Source organism: Drosophila ananassae, chromosome 3R (assembly GCF_017639315.1).
Source record: "Drosophila ananassae strain 14024-0371.13 chromosome 3R, ASM1763931v2, whole genome shotgun sequence".
Taxonomy (NCBI): Eukaryota; Metazoa; Arthropoda; class Insecta; order Diptera; family Drosophilidae; genus Drosophila; species Drosophila ananassae.
In genome coordinates this window covers 16,320,626-16,334,252 of record NC_057930.1, presented here as the reverse complement: position 1 = coordinate 16,334,252, position 13,627 = coordinate 16,320,626, and the positions used below count along the sequence as shown (strand labels likewise).

General features: G+C 42.0%; 1 protein-coding gene and 1 long non-coding RNA gene across 2 annotated transcripts; both read right to left on the bottom strand.

Annotated features, from left to right (window-relative positions):
• Window positions 1–5,328: 5,328 nt before the first annotated feature.
• On the bottom strand, window positions 5,329–8,388 carry LOC123257448. The gene is made up of 2 exons (XR_006507530.1): window positions 7,365–8,388; window positions 5,329–7,192 (listed from the first exon to the last, which is right to left on the bottom strand). It is a non-coding gene; the product is annotated as an uncharacterized LOC123257448 (long non-coding RNA).
• Window positions 8,389–11,108: 2,720 nt separating this feature from the next.
• On the bottom strand, window positions 11,109–13,627 carry LOC6497045 (tetratricopeptide repeat protein 30 homolog). The gene is made up of 6 exons (XM_001962821.4): window positions 13,389–13,627; window positions 13,153–13,331; window positions 12,572–13,091; window positions 12,039–12,517; window positions 11,762–11,972; window positions 11,109–11,676 (listed from the first exon to the last, which is right to left on the bottom strand). Exons 1-6 carry the CDS (start codon window positions 13,446–13,448, stop codon window positions 11,161–11,163), a joined length of 1,965 nt encoding a protein of 654 aa, XP_001962857.1. The 5' UTR covers window positions 13,449–13,627; the 3' UTR covers window positions 11,109–11,160.

Sequence of the window (13,627 nt, the reverse complement as noted above, 5' to 3'; positions counted from 1 at the left end):
ACCCGCGGTGGAAAAGGCCATGTACTCCGAAATTGATAGGATGTTAGAGTTAGGCGTTATAGAAGAGTCGGAAAGCTCTTGGTCATCCCCTATCGTTATGGTTACTAAACCAGGAAAAGTTCGAATTTGTCTTGACTGCAGAAAAGTCAACAGTTTTACAGAAAAGGATGCATATCCTCTTCCTCAGATTAGCGGTATTTTAAGTCGATTGCCGAACGCGGAATATATATCGAGCCTCGATTTAAAGGACGCGTATTGGCAGGTGCCTTTAGATGTCGCTTCTCGGGACAAAACAGCGTTTACGGTACCGGGAAGACCTCTCTATCAATTTAAAGTAATGCCATTCGGGCTTTGCAATGCTACAAGTACCATGTCTCGACTCATGGATAAAGTAGTACCAGCACACCTCAGGAACGAAGTTTTCGTCTATCTCGACGATTTGTTGATAGTTTCTTCAAGCTTTGACAGGCATCTTGAAGTCCTGAGGGAAATAGCTTTGCAAATTAGACGAGCCGGGTTAACTATTAACATTGGGAAAAGTCATTTTTGCATGCACCGGGTACGATATTTGGGGCATATCATTGGAGACGGTGGTATACGTACAGACCCCGAAAAGGTGGCAGCAATCACCAATTTTCCTGTTCCGAAAAGTTTGCGAAATTTAAGGAGCTTTATGGGACTATGTGGGTGGTATCGCAAATTTGTGCCAAATTTTGCGACTCTTGCTGCTCCGTTAACTGACTTGATGACAACCAAACGTAAGTTCAGTTTGACCGACGAAGCGCTGAAAGCCTTCGAGGATCTAAAACGATCATTATCCGAAGCGCCCGTTTTGTGTAGTCCCGATTTCGAAAAACCTTTCGAGATACACTGTGACGCCAGTAAGACAGGGGTAGGAGCTGTCTTAGTACAAGTATCTGAAGAAGGAGACGAGCGACCTATTTGCTTTATTTCAAAGAAGTTGAATAAGGCGCAACGGAACTATACAGTAACGGAACAAGAATGTTTGGCTGCAATAGTGGCACTAAAGAATTTTAGGGCTTATGTCGAAGGTCAGATCTTTAAAATTATTACAGATCATGCCTCATTAAAATGGCTGATGTCCAATCAGGATTTGAGTACACGCTTGGCTCGATGGGCGTTATCATTGCAAAGGTACAAGTTCAAGATTGAACATCGTAAGGGATCCCTCAATCTGGTTCCCGACGTGTTGTCTCGGGTTAATGAAGAAGTGATAGCCGCGTTGGACTTGCGAGACGGACTACTTTTGGATTTGAGCTCGGAGCATTTTAGATCGGGGGAATACACAGATTTAGTGAATAAAGTGAAGGCGAACGAAACTAATTTTCCTGACCTTAAGACTGAGGGAGGTTTCGTTTATCGTAAGGCCGAACACCTAACAGGAGATCGCATGCACGACGAATTCGCGTGGAAACTTTGGGTTCCAAAGGAGTTAGTTCCCGAAATACTAGCGAAAGCACACGATAGTCCTTTGTCGTCTCATGGAGGCATCCATAAGACTATCGAAAGAGTTAGGCGTTACTATTTTTGGCCTGGGCTAGTGCCTGATGTAAAGGCTTATGTGAATGCTTGCGAGGTATGCAGGACCACAAAGCCATCAAATTGCGTTTTACGACCGCCCTTAGGGAAAGCTCCAGAAAGCCATCGATTTTTCCAACGGTTATTTATGGATTTTCTCGGGCCTTATCCTAGATCAAGAAGCGGCCATGTGGGTATTTTCATTGTCTTGGACCATTTTTCGAAATACGTTTTCCTGAAACCTGTTAGGAAAATTGACACAAGTACTGTGGTTAAATATTTGGAAGAAGAATTGTTCTTAACGTATGGAGTGCCAGAAACCGTAGTGTCCGACAATGGCTCTCAGTTTCGTTCCCATGCGTTTGGCAAATTATTGGAACAGTATCGCGTAACTCACACCTTTACCGCGGTACATTCTCCCCAAGCCAACGCTTCCGAACGCGTAAATCGATCGGTGATATCGGCGATAAGAGCATACATACGGCCTGATCAGAGGGATTGGGACGAAAATTTAAGCAAAATATGCTGCTCGTTGAGATCAGCAATGCATTCAAGTTTAGGGACCTCGCCTTACTATATGGTGTTCGGGCAACACATGATCACTTCCGGGACCACGTATTCTTTGTTAAGAAAGTTAAATTTGTTAGACGATCGAGCGCTGAAGTTAGACCGTCAGGATTCTTTGGAAGTTGCACGAGACAATGCGAGTCGGCTAATGCAGAGAAAGCACGACGAAAACGAGAAGAGTTACAATTTGCGGTCTCGGAACGTGACTTTTAAGGAAGGACAAGAAGTGTATCGGAGAAATTTTAGGCAGAGCTGTTTCCAGTCTGGCTACAACGCTAAATTTGGACCGTCCTTTGTTAAGTGTAGGGTTCGAAGGAAGCTGGGAAGCGTGTATTACGAACTAGAGGATTTGCAAGGGAAATTGATAGGCACTTATCACGCGAAGGACATAAAACAATAGCGCCTCTTCACTCGGGATCAGTCTAGGGTACCAGGATTAGAATACCCTAGCCTGAATGTTTCGGGGGGGCTTTGTAGCGGCGACTGAAGAGTCATTTAAAAAAAAAAAAAAAAGAAAAAAAACAAACAACAAAATAATAATAAAAAAAAAAAAACTAAAATTGTAAACAAATACAATCGATATACATATCGGCTTTGTAAATTGGGTTTTTTTTTTACCGATAGTTAAAGCGAAGCTTTACTTCGGGAGTTGCCAAATTGTTAAGGCGCGGGATCAGCTGCAGCAGGGAGGCTTAGGAAAGCTGCAATATCAGCTGTTCTGCATTTCCGGTAACCTAAATGGAATGTAGGTTGTTCCATGCTCGGTCTTTTCTTTCGAAACCACCCAGAAGTGCAGACGCCCAAATAGTATCTCTCTGCAAGTGTAAATTTTATCAGCGCAAGAGCAGCGCAAGTGCAGTGTTCATTTTTTTATTTATCAACTACCAAGTAAGTTGCAGATCATGCGTATGGTTTTTTTATTTACATGCATACGCTTATCTAGATTTGCAACGGTGATAAGGGCAGCCTAAGCCTGTGTTTGTGGGTTTTTTTTGTTTTTGTTTCGCGGCTTTATAAAAGCGCGACCTCGTGGCGGCCTTATCAAAATTTATCAGGTGAATATGAAATATGTTTTCTAATACCTCCAGGGTACTTATTGTGGCCGTTTTAAAAATTCAGGCGGTCCACCTCAAAGCACCCCGGGAGCGCTCCTGGTGGAGGCTCCCAGTTCAGGAGCGGCTTAACCTCGATCGGGTAATCCGTCTCCCCCCCTCATCTTCACCACCATCTTCATCATCATCTTCATCTCCTAATACATTGGTGCCGGGAAATTAACACTCAGTGGCCGGAAAATTAACCGTAGGGATGGTGTAAAGAGGATTTGCAGACCCAACGAATTCAAGACCCGTTAAGTGAAAGGCCGTTGACCCCACCAGCCATGGAATAAGGAGCAAAAGAGAAATTATTAAAACCGCTAGCCCAGCCGCCCAGCTCCAAACTCGTGGCGATCATTTTTTTTCTCTCTTTTCTCATCTACATTTCATCCCCCAATTCACATGCGTTATAAAAATGTTTTAATTTTATTTTCTTTTAGTCAATAGTTTTAGTTATAAATTTAAATTTAAATTAATTACAGGCTTTTAGTGAAGTGGAAAAAAAAACGGAATTGGAAAATATGAAGATAATATTTAATTTTTTTTAAACTTTCGCGAACAAAATGGTTGTCAGTTTAATTTTAAATCGTTTAATTTTAATCCTCGTGCGAAAATAAGTTTGTTTTAAAATTCTATGGTGTGCAAAAGCCTCATTACACTCATTTACAGCAACCCAAAGCAGAGATCGATCTTTCGCCGATGGATTTACAGTGAGTGGTCTATTTACCTTTTACATATACACTGTAAAAAAAATTTTTTGAGTCCCACTGAATTTTAATATTATATTTAATCCATTCCTCCTTCATCTTAACATAAAAAAAAATAACAAGAGCACGAATTTCATTTAAATGATTTAACTGATGACTAATGAATACCCTATCCTAATGAATTTTAAATATTATCATTTTTTTCTAATACCTTTATTTTGAAATTTATTTATCCCTAAAAAAAAAAAAAACCGATATTTACTCATGCCAAATTTTATTATATTATATATAAACCCATATCTCTTTAAACATTTACATTAATTTATATTGTTTTATAAATCTTACTTATAAGCTTTCCTCCCGTATTATTAGACTATTTGTTTATGCAAGCAAACAATTAGGAATAATGTCGAACACCTCTTTAGCCTTAGCCAAATTTTTATTAGTTTTAAATTGAATTAAATCTGTTTTATAATGAATTGAATACCTCCTGTTTGAACTGAGCTGATGACTCCACGGTTGTAGGGTGTGAAAGGGGTCACTAAAGCAATGCTTTATCGGACTGTGACCAAAGGTAGGGTGGGCAGTACGCGAGCCTATTTACATCTATGGCATCGCAAACTTTCTACTTCTCTCCTCTCTCTCTCTTTCTAACTCCATCTCTTCCGCGTCGAATTAATTCTTCCGCTCTTCCGGTTTAGCATCTATCTGTCTATCTTGTCGCCTGCACGCTCAATTCTGGACTTTATTTAATATTAAATGTGGCCGTGTTAGGATTTGTACGAAGCAAGATCTCCATCCCCAAAGCCGACGAGCTAGAGCCGGACTCTATAGCGTGCCCTCGCAAGTACGAATCCTTCCTAATCAGCTCAGAATACCGTTACACGCTACAAAAGTGAAACCATAATTTGCAGGAAGCGTGGAATTATCTTTGAGCCATAGCCGATTGGTCTCATTGGGATTGGATGCTTTCGTTTAATGACAAGATAAGATGGAAAGCTGATACGTTATGAAGGAAAGGTAACAAGGTGTTGGGGAGATGTGTATTACTTAATTTATAAATGTTAATATAATATAATATAAACTGTGACTAACCCACTGGTCAAGGTTCTAAAAATCCATTTTCTAATATTGGTTTTTGTTTTTCACCAAAAAAATACATAGTTTTTCCTGTTCCAGAATATGTTTCCAATATGTTCATGCGAACCAACGAAAAAGCCATCTTTTTTTTCAACTGCCTGCGAGGCGCTGGCATGTCAAAGTAGCGCAAAACGTGTTGCTCGCATAAATTTCATTTATGCCAGTTAAATTAATTACTGTCAACACATGCGAGCCGGCAGCAGAGCAGAGTAGAGCCCAAAAACACCAAAAAAACTGCAACTACCAAAATGAGGAACCGCAGCAAAAACAATTGCCAATCAGCCGCAGAAACTAAAGCAGGCCAAGCGTCCAACCGAAAGTCTAAAAGCAACAACACCATCATGAGGACTGCGAGAGTCGTCTAAAGTCTGCCCCGTCTACAGTCTCGGATCGCGATTCTCCGAGGCCCGGGAGTCGGAGCGTCGAGCGTGTTCCGAACATAAACACAAAGTCATAAAGTTTTTTTTTATACGAAAACATTTAATTTTATTGCATTTTTGGGCAGCAGCCAGACCCCAGACCCCCAGACCCAAACGAACCCCACAGACCCCGCGTAACGTCAACCCTAGCCCCGGACGATATGGCGTGAACATCTAGTGGCTGCTGATGGTGGGTGGGTGGTGCTGGGAGTACTCCAATGGACGAGCATGGTCTGCTGGCCAGGCCAACTTAATTTGCCGCAAATCGAGCAAAACTACAGGGGAAACAAACAGAACAAAAGCTGCAAAATACTTTGGTTTTCAAAACTAACAAAAAAATTAAATGAAAAAATTGTAAAAAGAAGTAATATATGTAGATGCGAAACAATCAAGCCTTTGTATTTTATCTAAAACTTGTATACATTTTATAAAACTTTACTGCGACTGTAAAGTAATTTTTAATTATTTTCTTAAATATTTTTGTTTTCCTCTTTCACATATGAGTTTTCATTCAAATGTAATGGTTTTTCTGGGTGGATGCTGACGTCAGAAACATTTGTGGCACTCATGCCCAAAGACCAACACAATGTCGAAATGCATCTGCAATTTGTTTAGAAAACTTCTTGTCTCGGGACTCGCAACTGGAACGGGAAGCCAAAAATACAATTTTGCGAGAACCATAGAGAAAATGTGGCAGGCAAAGCTTTGATTTTTTAAAATTATTTTTTTCGGGACTTCTTTTTCTCGCTGGTCTGGTAGCTGTTTTCCTTCCATCAATTCACAGTTTTCTCTCCACCATTATAATTATAATACAATATAAAAAAATTAATATAAAAACTATTTGTTCTTTTAACGGAGAGGGTGTTTAAAAGGGGACTAACGCCACCACCAAGTTATTTTGAACTGATTTCCAACGCGGGGCCATTAGGGTGACAACGATATGGCGTTGATTTTGAGGTCGCAGATTGGCGGAGGTTACAGAGTGCTCTTTGGTCAGCACTCACGTATGGGATTTGAAACTTTAATCAGGATTAGAATCAGAATTTAAGTTCTATTGTGAAGTTTGGTGACATTTTGTCAATTTAAATATATGTTTTTAGACATTTCTTTTATAACCACCATATGTTCTTTAGTGGGACAAATCCTCCCAAAAAAAGACTTTTTGTCTTACCAAGAATAAAGACATTTACATATGGCGTGGTGTCCGTGGGTCCAGACCTCAACCACTACCCCGAAGCTCTCCGGTTTTTTCCTTTTCCTTTGCAGTTGCCATTCAAGGATATCCTAAGCATAGTAATTTTTGTTGGACGCGTAGTGATGGGACCCATAAAAACATCCAGGGCATGGTTCGCGACCTCTGGCCCCGGCCGACAGCCATCTTCCGCAGGCTGAGAGCGAAGGGTCTCCAAGGCCTCAGGTCCTGACATCCCGTGGCATATGTCTGCGATGCTCATTAAGGACGCACAGCGTGGCGTGGCTAATGTGACAACAAGGGCTGGCGGGGAGCAAGTCAGTCCCTAAGGATTTCATTTGACTTTGCAGTTAGTGACGGCTACAGTTTATTTTTGTACCCTTGCAGTGGGTCTTCTTATTTTATAAGTAAGTTTGCAACGCAGGTATCTTTATCTACGAAAAGTCAGTAAGTTAAGGATTTCCTTACTTTATTTTATTTTATTTTATTCCTAAAGATCATAATAGTTATCCTAAGTTCGTGTAGCTATCCTATCTGAAAGTATACACAACAATTATTGGGAATAGTCTTTAGAACTTAAGAAATGATTGCTTTTAGAAATGATAGTCTAATGATAGTAACTTGAACTACGATACTCATGGCTGAAAGAAAATATTATTGAAAAATAATCCAAAAACTAATTATACAATATATGGCATAGAATTACCAGGTATCTTACGGACCAGAAACTTGAAACAAATCCTGCCACTAGGTTTTCCACGTTGTTTTTTTTTTAGCTTGGCCCCAAACGAGCCAAGTTATTTGTTTTGAAACAGAGATGTCTTTTGGGCCAAGGGGTGGATAAAGAAGCCGGGAGTTTGGGTTGGATGAGGAGAAGAGAGACAGAAGGCCGGTTTAGGCCTTTCCACTTTTATTCCTTTTCCCGTCGCCTTTATTGTTTTGTTTTCACTGCGGTAGTCACGGCTGCTCCTGTTGTTGCTGCCCACTGCCACATCCACTTCCACTGCTGCTGTTTTGGGTAATTCAATTTACTGCCACAATTTTCATTTGTGCAAATTTCGAATGACTCGAGGATACACAAAGGTTACATATTTATGCACGTTTGTATGTCTCGTCCAGTCGGGTCTTGGGTCTCCGTCTGGGCTTTTCATGCACAATTTGGCCTTTTACATTTAGTTGGCCAGCATTGTGAAAAATTCGCATCGCCATTGGCTGTTTCGGCCACTCTCTGGAAACCAATTGATTTTGACTTTTGGGTTGAGCCAATTTGGCGAGGAATTCTTGGTTGGTTCTTTTATTCTTACAATTTTTAGATTTTATTTTTAATATCTTGGTGAAAATAATAGTAGATTAGACTAGACACTAGCCTGTCTTCTAGTGCCAATCTGAAAATGTTAAATAACCAAAGAGAACTTCAGGAAAAGCTGTCACTGTTAGAGAGAAACTTATCGTTGAATTCTCTTACGTAGCAAGTTTCTCTTGGCTTTGGTTTAACATTTAAGTGAAGCTGCTGTTTTATAAATGTCTGTTAAGTTGGCCAGCTCTGTTAATATCTACTAGTGGAATGTTACTAAGTACCTTTATAATAGTCTTTGTTTTAAATGATATTTGTTATTTTATCACCCATACAATTTTACTGCTTAAACATTATTTATAGACCTTTTTTAAATACTAAGAGACCATGTTAGGAAAAAGTTAGTAAACAACTGCTACCAAATATTTAAATTTCTTCTGAAAAACATTTACAGGACCTGTTAACACTCCAGGCCGAAACTTTAAAGGTTATTGGCCACAGTAGGCTACACTAAGTGTCCTTCTCGTCCTGGCACTTCCACAGTTCTGATAAATGGTCCAGAAAATTTTAATGCTCCCCAGAGCAAGATTCAAAGCTTCGGCTGTCTAAGAACTTTCTTTGCGAAACGTGCTCAAGCGAAAGCGTATTTTCATGAGCGAGCAAAGGAAACAAACAGTCCGTGAATGCCATTGTTGCATCAATCATGACAGCTAACAGGGTATATCTTCTAAATTGTCTGCCAATCATTCGATACGGATACCCTTTTGTTAGCTGCAACCTTCTGTCCTGTAAATAGGTCCTTGATTAATGGTTGGATCGAATGAGCAGGCCAATGGCGACGGTAGCTTCGAAAAGTTTCCAAATTAACTATAATTAATAGTCGAAAATGGCAATTCATTGGTTATCATTTTTCCCCTAACCATATTAAACCTTTCTAGAAAAGTTTTGTATTTTTTCATTCTTCATTTTGATGGCTCCTTTTTCAATTAACCACGAAATATCATGCCGCTCAGGACGTCACTTGATTTGATTTCCTTTTTGCAAGGCCGTGTTTTCCTACGTGGTCGGGGCTTCCAGCCAGTGCCTGGGCCATTTCCTCGTTTGCAGTTAAGCTGTCACAAAAACACACAAACAAAAATGCACACACATTGACATGCAACAATTGCCCCCATCAAAAGCCAACGGTCAAAAAAAAATGGGAGGCACCCCGACAGGAACATCAACAAAGCCTTATTGATTTTCGACTTGAATGGGGTTTATAATTTTTTTTTTCACCACCCTTCACCCAGCTCTATAGACAATGGCTGCCGGGAGGGATACACGATCGTTCAGCAGAGCTGGGAGGAGTGCAGTCAAGCCCTTTTAAATAGGACATTTCCATACATACATATACAAAGTACACGCATTAGTATGCGTGTTTGCCGTTTTAAATGGCCTGGAAAATAAGTTAGAGTGGCAGACACAATTTAGTTAGAGTTTTTGAGCCGGAGAGCCAACTTTTGGCCCAGCTTTCGGGGGAAAACTGCTTAAAAGGCATATTAACAATCGACACTCAGCTGGAGAGGCCACCGACACGGGGTGAGGGCCGAAAGTGTTAAGGCAAAGTTGAAATGCACAATTTACTGGCGGCTGCTGTCTGGCAGAATGAAAGCGAATTGGGTAGGATTAAGGACGAGTGCTCGGGGAGTGCTGGTAAGCAAATGAATGGAGGTTCGAGGATGAGGCCCCAACAAAAGGATACTAACAAGCAACTGCCAACAAACATGATAAAGTAAAAGAAAATGAACGCCACTTGACGGCGACAGCATGGAAATAAGAAAAAGGATTGCAAAAGTTACCTTTCGAACGTTTTCGAACGGTGGACTTTTACAATCCACTATTTAATTAAACATACTACTTGGCTATTGAATATATATTGAGACATAAAATAGTTTATTATAATAAGTAAACTAATGAATTAATGTTTTTAAAAATTCTTACTAATATTATAAGTTGTATTCCTTGAAAGCCCATAGTGAGGACTTCCTTTGGGGGAAAATTCCTCTGTTAAAATGTATTACCACTATTCGAGTCAACTGCAGGCGCCATCCTTAAGCCCCAATTCTGCATGTATGGGTTTTTTTTGTGAGAGTATATGTGCGTGGGGAGGAGTCCTTCTGTCTGTTTGTGTTAATGACAAGTGTTTTCATGCTGTACATTTTTCTCCTTTTTTGGAATGCGTCGCGTAATGACAAGGAGGATGTCGATGAGTATAATGACAACATCAATGCTGATGATGATGGGCCTGGGCATGAGGGTAAGGACGCTACAGCAGCCAGTTGAAGCTTAAAGTGCTTGTTAGGAGTTTCTGGTTGCTTTCCCTCTTTGAAGTCAGGTCTATTTTGGAACATCATGATTTACCAAATTGTTTCCTTTTGTGCTTTATTTAATAATTTGTTTAAAGGTTAACCTGTTAGGATGTATAAGATATCCTTTTAAAATTTATAGTTTCAAACAATGGTTTATTCCATTAAATATTTTGTTTATCTAACTACCAAGTATCTAGTATTCGCCACCTTTTGCAAAAACAGCTTGTTACCACTTGTTCTATTTTGCTGCCCTATTGGTGGCAACAACGACCAGGACGAGGATGAGGAGGAGGACGTTGTCGATGTCGATGGGACTGTCAATGCGGAATTGAGCTGCGACATAAACACGTTGTCAAATCGAACGCGTGAGTGCTCACGTGCTCGCTGAGCGGAGCGGAGCGACAACCACACCCCCATTTCCATTACCAGCCTCATCCCATTTACGGAGGACGGTGGAGAAGACAGTTCAGGCCGGGTTAGCACGTTCTGTTCAGGTTCTTTGTCAATAGATTGCCATTCAATCCACTTCCAGCTTACGCCGACCTGTCTGATGAAAATCTGTCATTAATGTGATTTATGACAGATTTCTGCACTTCCACTCGTAATTTATATTTATTACCCGTCTTATTTTGGTTCTTTTTATTCGACTGGCCCGCCCGGAGGTCCTTCAAATCTCCAACTGTCACACACATCCAAGACAAATTGATCCCTGGGCTGGGTATCCTATGGTGATGGTTTTTGCTGCCCTGGCAGAGTCGATTAGGGGCTTTGTTGGTCTGGAAGATGATCTGAATATCCAACTACTTTATAAGTTTTACCTGCTTTACTAACTTTATTTAACAAATCTTACAAATAAGTGTTTAAAAATTATCATACTCGCTGAGTTTAAGCAAGAGTAGCCGCAATTTCCTGGCCTCGAGTCCAATGGTCAGTGGGTTTTCCGGCACCTGTTCGGTGGCAGAAAAAATATTAGCCGGTGTCAGGAGGCCGTAGGCCTCGCAAAAGCGCAAAAAGCTGAGCACCTCCTGCACGATGGCATAGGGAAGGATAATGTTCTGCTTGGCCATGCCCGTTAACAGCCCCAGGATACATCGCTTCACATGCAGCCAGGTGTCTGCGTACAGCCTGTTCCCCGAACCACCCTCCAGTGCGTGGGCGATGCGGGAGAGGCCGAACTCATAATTGGATTTGGCACAGTAGAGAGTGCCCACCACCAGATTGACAATGCACAAGTGGTGGTACTGCTTGCCCATATTGCCCTTCAGCTCCTCGGCTTTTTCCACTTTGCGCATTAGTTCCTCGGCCTCCTCGTTCTGCAGGGTCATGATGTAGGATACGCACAGGTTGGCCAGCACCGCTGCCGAAACGGACATGATCTGAACAATGACATGGGAATTGGTCGTTAGAAGTCGAAAAACGTTAAATTGTTATGGCCCAAACAGCCGATTAGCTTAAACTCACATCATCAGAGTGCTGACGGACGATGGGCTCGTAAAAGGCAGTTGCCTCCTGGTATTTATCGCCTTGCATGAACAGGACATGTCCTGCATTTAGCCTCCAGATTGAGTTTTCCGAACAAAACTCTGCACTCGAGTGAAACTCCCTTTCAGCTCCCACAAAATCGTCGTCTCGCCATGAGATCCAGGCTCGAGCCATTACCACTGGTAGATAACTAATAAGGCAGTACAATAAACTTTAGTTTGAAAATGATTTAGATATTAAGAATTCATAGGCTTACAGTTCCAGAGCCTGTTCGTAGTCCTTGAGGGCATCCCTCAGCGCCTGCTGTTCGTTGGTGGCCCTCACCTCTTGAACTTTTGCCGCCAAGCTGCGTAGCTTTCCAGCCAAGCTGGAGGCCAAGGTGCCCAGTTTCTTTTCGGCCAACTCTCCACTGGTTTGTGCGGTTATCAGAGCGTCCAGGAGTTCGTAAAGATATTGCGATAAATACTTGTAGGTGAGGCCCGTGTGCTCTGCCAGGATATCCGCAGCTGTTTCGTAAAGTTCGTGCCGGCAACAGATCAGCAGAATGTTGGCAAAGGTCTCCTTCGGACAGGATGGGGCGCCCAGCTGGAGGAGGAAGGCCAGTTTCCTGAGACCCGCCACCGGACCCTGGGTATCCGTTATGGCCATGTTGTGCAACGTGACCGGGTCCAATTCACTCTCAGCACGTGGCGGTAAATCAATGAGTGCCTCCCTAGCAGCTTCTTCGTTGCCATCCTAAAAAAATAATTATAATAATTACCAATACTTTGGGCAGTAACTGATCCTAACCTGGTATTCCAAAGCAGCCTTTAAGTTCAGGGCCTGTGTAATTCCCGACATGGCCATGGTGATGGGATTGCCCACACTCCTAGCACTGCCATCGGTGTCCACTTGGGCGCCGATTCCCAACTCTGGATGATTCCGCATACCCCGCTCTACTATTTCTGAGGTGTAATCGAGAGCCTGGGCCCGCTGTTTCCTTTGAAAGTGAGCCAGAGCCACATTGTAGGCCACCAAGGGGTTGAAGCCACCAACTTGGAGTGCACCCTGGAATCTCTGCACCGCCGCCTCGTGCTGGTCGGCTTGAAAGAGCAGGCACCCCTCATCGTTAAGGGTTTCGGCAGTGCCCCCAGCCCGCTGATTTAGGAGACTCTGGGCGCCGGCATAGTCCTCACTAGAGTACAAAATAGCACTCTGCAGTTGGAGGCAATGCTCCTGGAGCTCGTCCTCCTGGTCACCGATTTGCTTGAGGACTCGCAAGGCCTCCCCAAACAGGCCAGCCTGATAGAGAGATTGGGCATAATAGAATCTGAATGAGAATAGTACAAGTTTTTCAAGTTAAATTACACCTTGTCTTGAATTCTACTCACTTGTACTTGGCTTCATTGGGTGCCAAGTGGCAGATCTGCTCATAGCAAGTGGCTGCCTCCTCGTACTTCTGGGCGTGGTAGTAGCAGTGCCCCAGGGTGGATAACCCTGCCCTGGTGCTGGCTGCCTCTCCAAAGTTGGTAATGCACTCGATTACATCCTCATACCGCTTGTCTTTGATCTGCAACAGTATATGTAGAGTTCAAATGTAATTATTAGTTTTTTTTTGGCCTCTTACCAAGTTGTAAATTGTCCTGGTGACATGTCCTTCACGCAGAATAATTCCCTGATGCAACATATTGTGTTTGTGCTTCGTTGAAAAATGAAACAATTTCGGTTGAACACTTTTGTTTTGGTTGCTTTCCAAGGGGTTTCTATGGGAACCAGTCCATTGTCCTGGCAACTGTGTTGTTCGAACATTAAACAAGGGTTGTTACTTGATGGTTAGATTTTAAAAATAATATATTCTAATAATGA